The sequence below is a fragment of the Raphanus sativus genome, unplaced genomic scaffold (assembly GCF_000801105.2).
Source record: "Raphanus sativus cultivar WK10039 unplaced genomic scaffold, ASM80110v3 Scaffold3955, whole genome shotgun sequence".
Lineage (NCBI taxonomy): Eukaryota > Viridiplantae > Streptophyta > Magnoliopsida > Brassicales > Brassicaceae > Raphanus > Raphanus sativus.
Window position 1 is genome coordinate 2,931 of NW_026619259.1, and position 6,214 is coordinate 9,144.

The 6,214-nt window shown below is 31.7% G+C and overlaps 1 protein-coding gene across 1 annotated transcript; it reads left to right on the forward strand.

Moving 5' to 3' along the window:
- The first annotated feature begins 1,351 nt into the window (after positions 1-1,351).
- On the forward strand, positions 1,352-3,432 carry LOC108834098 (bidirectional sugar transporter SWEET12). The gene is made up of 6 exons (XM_018607459.2): positions 1,352-1,548; positions 1,665-1,701; positions 1,880-2,090; positions 2,163-2,324; positions 2,413-2,532; positions 2,954-3,432. The coding sequence occupies exons 1-6, from the start codon at positions 1,497-1,499 to the stop codon at positions 3,236-3,238; spliced, it is 867 nt and encodes a 288-aa protein (XP_018462961.1). The 5' UTR covers positions 1,352-1,496; the 3' UTR covers positions 3,239-3,432.
- Positions 3,433-6,214: the final 2,782 nt, after the last annotated feature.

Here is a 6,214-nt window from a genome sequence, read left to right on the forward strand (position 1 = left end):
AGAAAAAGAAACCACCCTAAAAGAATGATCTCTTCAGTAAAACAGGTGAAAGCAGTTTAAGTTACTAAAGTTAACCTAATCGGTACGTTCAAGTAACCATCCAGTCTAGACTGATCCCCGACCTTGCAGGAAGCTGTAGAAGCATATATATGCTTCCCACTTTCATCATTGTAAATTACTTTCGGTAATTTTTACTAAAGTTTAAGTGATCTTATAGTATATTCAGAAAAAAATATATCGTAGTTTAGAACGTCATGTTCCAAGTTCAAATCACATAGTAATTTGTTTTTATTTGCTTTCAGTCTTACAAAACTCAAAGACCGGCACTAACTATGAGCCATAATCATAATAAAACAATATATGAGGTCCTAACCATGACTACTTACTTGCATTCTAGGCCAACTTTTTCTCCTTCGTGTTGGAGCCTAGCTATATAAAAAATCTTGCACCCATGATCTGCCAAAATCTTATCTTGAATTTGCTTTTTTATATAAATTCATATATATATATAATGAAGTTTAACAAATTGTTATATCGTCTAACCATTAAATAAGGGTTACCTCTATGCTTTCATCATTCAATTATTACTTGAGAATTTGAACTATACTGTATTAATCTTGACCAGTAGCTGACAAAAAAAAACACTTAACCAGTAGTCTCCATTAGTTAAGCAGTCTATATCTCTTTCCGTTTATTTTACCTTTTAAAACGTAAGAACAAAACGTGAATATCGTTGATGAAACAAATGTTAATTCAAGTACAAATGAAAGAGAGCATCTATCTATGTGTTATCAACTGTTTCAAGTTGATTGGGCATGTACGGGCAAAACGTTAATGATTGAGAAACGGCAATAGTAAAAATAAAAATGTATGATTTAAAACTGAAAAACGTAAGTTTAGAATGAAAAGTTACTAATGAAAACTGTAAAATATGTTTACGTACAATTTCACGTGAACTAATTTTCTTGGAAATGTAATTTACTCAAGAGCTTTGTAATTTTATCCAACCGCAGAAAACATTGTAACATTTAAAAACAAATCGCATATAGATATATGTGAAATAGGTAGAATCTAGACATAAAGCTTTTAAAAGAAAGAGTTGGCCTAAACCGAAATCGACCTGCATTATTTATCAAAAAGTTATATTGGTGTGGATTGGCTTTTGAATAATTTTCTAAGGACATTTGTTTTTGCAGTACACCTACAAAGACAATATATTTAAGTATATGTGTATATATTAATTATATTATGATTCACACAACATATATCTTCCCTTTTTTTTGCTAAATTATATTCTATTATTATCCCCATTTTTTCTTAAGACCTCCCACTATATATACTAGAACTCCCCAAATGCTAAGGTCGTGCCATAAGCTTTTAATTAAAGAGAAACACTTACAAAGCTTATATCTCTCTTACCTCGAAGAGTTCGTCTTCTCCCTCCTATACAAATAAAAACCTAAATTATTCTTCCTACCAAAATAAACTCTAAAACCATGGCTATCTTCAACACTCAAAACACATGGGCCTTCGCCTTCGGCTTGCTCGGTATGAATTTATCTCCTTTTATATCAAATTTGATATCATCATAGCCTATATCCATATTCCAAAACCGATATGTCTTCTAACATTATACTTCCATTATAATCGTGTTTTTTTTCCAGGAAACATCATTTCCTTTGCTGTTTTCCTCTCCCCCGTGTAAGTAGTCACATCTTTACTTCATTAAAACATGAGTATCTAAATATATCAGCACATACGTTATATGTTACTATCTCGCTATAACTAGAACTAACAAACTATAATAATGATCATATACTAAACCAAACCAGTTGAGATATCAATATTTAATAGCCAAGATGATTCGATATGGATGCAGGCCAACGTTCTATAGGATTTGGAAGAAAAAAACCACAGAAGATTTTCAATCTCTTCCCTATGTGGTGGCGCTCTTCAGCGCGATGCTTTGGCTCTACTACGCTACTCAGAAAAAAGATGTCTTCCTTCTCGTCACCATCAACTCCTTTGGTTGCTTCATAGAAACCATATACATCGCCATATTCGTTGCCTTCGCCACCAAGAAAGCACGAGTATGTTCATTGATTAGACATTACGACATGTATATGTGAGATATATTATATTTAATGACAATTTCGGTGCAGATGTTAACGGTGAAGCTCTTGTTGCTAATGAACTTTGGAGGATTCTGTCTGATTCTCCTCCTCTGCCAATTCTTAGCAAAAGGTTCCACACGTGCGAAGATTATCGGAGGAATCTGTGTCGGATTCTCTGTCTGCGTTTTCGCTGCGCCGCTTAGCATTATCGTAAGTATAGTCATAGCTAGCTAGCTAGTGTTACATAATATATGTTTTGATTTAATGAATAAATTAATCTTGTATATATTGAAAACAGAGAACGGTGATAAAGACAAAAAGTGTGGAGTACATGCCGTTTAGCTTATCCTTGACACTTACAATCAGTGCGGTCGTATGGCTTCTTTATGGTCTTGCTCTTAGGGATATCTACGTTGCTGTAAGTCATCAGAATCATTATCATAATCATATCATTATATTGCGTGAAAGTGTTTGCTTTTGTTTCTATATACCTGAGCCTACATATTATCATAGATTAAGAGGGACATGGATTTAGCAAAAAAAAAAAAAAAAAAGAGGGACATGGATTTACAAAAAGCATAGCCCTTTTGTTGGTATTATTGTCGCGTTACATATTATATATTCCACAAACGCTAAAGATACTCCTTTTATCTTAAAAAAAACATCTTTTACAAAAGAGTTCTATCTACAAAACTGTTATAAAGTAATACAGTAGTATATTGCACGTAACCATTCTACAAATTGATATGGATCTATAAAAGTGAAAAGTTCATATATTAAAATAAAAAGTAGTTAATAATGCTTTGAGCACTAATACTTTTCATCTGTCGATATCACAGTTCCCGAACGTGATTGGGTTTGTTCTCGGTGCACTTCAAATGATACTTTACGTGGTTTTCAAATACTGCAAAACGCCGTCGGATTTGGTGGAGAAAGAACTCGAAGCCGCTAAGTTGCCGGAGGTGAGTATTGATATGCTGAAGCTAGGGACATTGGCATCTCCTGAAGCAGCAGAGATCACAGTCGTACCAACTGCGAACAAGTGTATATGTAATGATCAGAAGACTGAAACTGAAAATGGACAGCGAGTTAAAAACGGCACACACTCCACTGCAGCTTGTTAAAAAACAGAAAAACTGTTTGCCTATCTTTTGCATTGTTGACTTTGTACTCTATCTTAATATCATCATCTACGTGTGCCAAGTCGAGGATTAATTATCTCGGGAATTACATTATCCTGAGTTGATTTTTCCCTTCTTCTTTTAATTACTAGTGTAACTAAATTATCTGTTGGATATGAATATCACCTTATTTTCCCGTTGAAAGGTTATAAAATTGCTCTCCCTAGTGTATAATTCAATAGTTATCTACCACATGTACAATTTTCTCGTCTTTCTGTTGAAATTAAGTTATTTTCTAGAAAAAAACTGATAAGATTGTAAACGTGGTGTACAATTGTACAATATCTAGTGGTTTTGTGGAAGTTCAGCTTCCTAAATTTGATTTTCGTTGAGAGGATATTAGACAATCGGTTCTTGTCACTGGCTTATGGGATTAGTCGGGCCTTTACGGCTCAGGTGATCTGAGTCATAAAAAAGAGTGGTGGTTAGTTTTTTTAAGAAGATATTGTGCTTATATAAAGTTTTTACTAGTTAGGAAAATTATGATGTCATACATTATAGTTAAAATGCATGAGTAAATTAAGTAGAGTAATTTAGTTTTACCTCATAATGAAGTAAAAGTGTGAAAATTTGTATTGTTATAGTTGACACCTCAATGAACATAATAAATCTAAGGTTCTAAGTACATTTTTATTATAATTTTGATTTTTTGAAATATTGATTTGTTTCTATTATACACTATCGCAAAAGAAAAAAAAATCGAAGCTGATATATTTTACCATCTATAACATGAAGTTGATACAATGTATTATGCACCACATATGATTAGGAATAGAAACAGGGACCAAACAAAAAAAGGAAAACAAAATATAACAAATACTGAAGTTTTTAATATAAAAGCTATAGCTTATCATGAAAATTGATTTGTTTTTATATATCTGTTAAGGTTTATCTCTAGAATAAACAAACTTTCGCTTTTATTAATTATAGTTTGTGTGGTTATAAAAACATAATCTACGACTTCAAGTTAATAGTATATCATTCTAGTTTTTGTCTAGCTTGTATATAATTGTAACAGATTTGCTTAGAAGATGAGTATAAGAGAGAAAACTAGTGGTAGTTAATCGTATGTGGAGCAGGGATGGTGATATTGTTTTTGAGAGAGCTCTATCAATTCATACCGAAGTGTAACTAGTCGTAGTTCATCGTGGAGCAGGGATGATGATATTGTTTTTGAAAGAGCTCTATCAATTTATATCGGAGCAGGAATGATGATATTGTTTTTGTTCTATAACTTGCTCTAATGTTTTTCCGTTGAGCTGGAGAGAGATGTTCCCGGAAAAACATTAGAGCAAGTTATAGAACACTACGAGAGTTTACTTAAAGATGTAGGCTGCAACTGGAATCTTGTTTTGTGGAATAAAATTATTTGGAATGCATCATTCCACAAGGTTCCGTAAAATATTTACCAGTCACAAAGAAAGCATTCATAAAATGATTCCATATATTCCATTTTTGAATGGAACAAAAAAATAAATCCTTTGTAAAATATGTTTTTTTTTTATTTATGATCTTAATTCTTCGTGAATCGATAGAATGCATGGAATTCATTATTCCATTAGTAAATTTGGTTTTTATTCCATTTCATCCACCATTCGGTTTATTTCTATTCCACAAACAGCAGTTCCTATTATTCAGAATATTTTTTTTGTAACTGAACTATTCAGAATATTCCTTCTAAAGTAAACCAGTTACAGTCGTAATGATAACTAGATCTTGACCCGCCCGACCGGGCGGGTATTTATTTTAATGGCGTTTTAGTTAGGTGCTTTTACTCAAGACGGACATATGCTAATGAATCGTGAAAAAAAGAAAGTCAACCAGTTCCAATCACGCTTCCCCCCTCTATCAGTAGAGGGAACAAATCATATAGAGAAACATGTCCGTATTTCCCCTTCACGTACACCTTGTGTATATGTATGAAATCTCTCATTTGTGTTGATCGAGGTTGACTTTTTTTTGGGATTGACTTATTGGCCGCAGAACGTGTAAAAATAGTCTTTGCAATTTGCTTTAATCACTCGGTGAAAGTTTGTTTGTTACCATGAAACGCGAAATATATACCTTAATTGTGTCTAAATTAGTCTTTGTATGTTGCATTAGCGATAACAATTTTTTTGTTATTAAACGTGAAATTCATGTCTTACGTAAAATTGTAGTGTTTGTTTTAACTTTGAAGCCACCACTGAGTAGTTGTCAGTTGACTAGAACGGGGAAACATAAAAAACAAAAATGTGGAATAAATTGTTGGATTTTTGAACAAATATAAACACATGCATCGATCTCTCTATTCCTATTAATCCAGATGGAAAGGTAAGAAAACATTTGCATCCATATTGTGGATTTCAAAAGTTAACAGATTTTGAAAAAAATGAAATTTTTTCATAGACTTTAACAAACATGTGCATCCATATTTGTAGATTCCTACAACTTTTATACAATATTTTCAGAGAATCATATATATATTATTAAAACTGAAGTATACATTAAGGTTGTTTGTTTGTTAATTTGAATAGTAGTTTTAATGAAATTTGTTTGGAAATATAAATAACAGTTTAAAAAAGAAGTTTGTTTGGAAACATGAATAACAATATAAAATATAATATTATATGAAAACATGGATAAAAGTTAAGAAAAGAAAGTAATGGGCTTGCGTTAATAAAAACTAGATCTTGATCCACCCGCCGTTTGCTTTAACTTGTAAAAATATTATCAACTTATACCAAATTAGAAACTATTGAATTTTATAAAATATGGTCCACGTTCTTTGCTATCATATGATTGTTATTGTATTTAATGTAATTGTAACACGAAAAATAGTAATGTTAGTATATTTTTTGCATTGTTTATTTGATATTGTAACCATATAATTTTAAAATTAATAATGACATATTTATCGTATTAATAGACAACAAATCT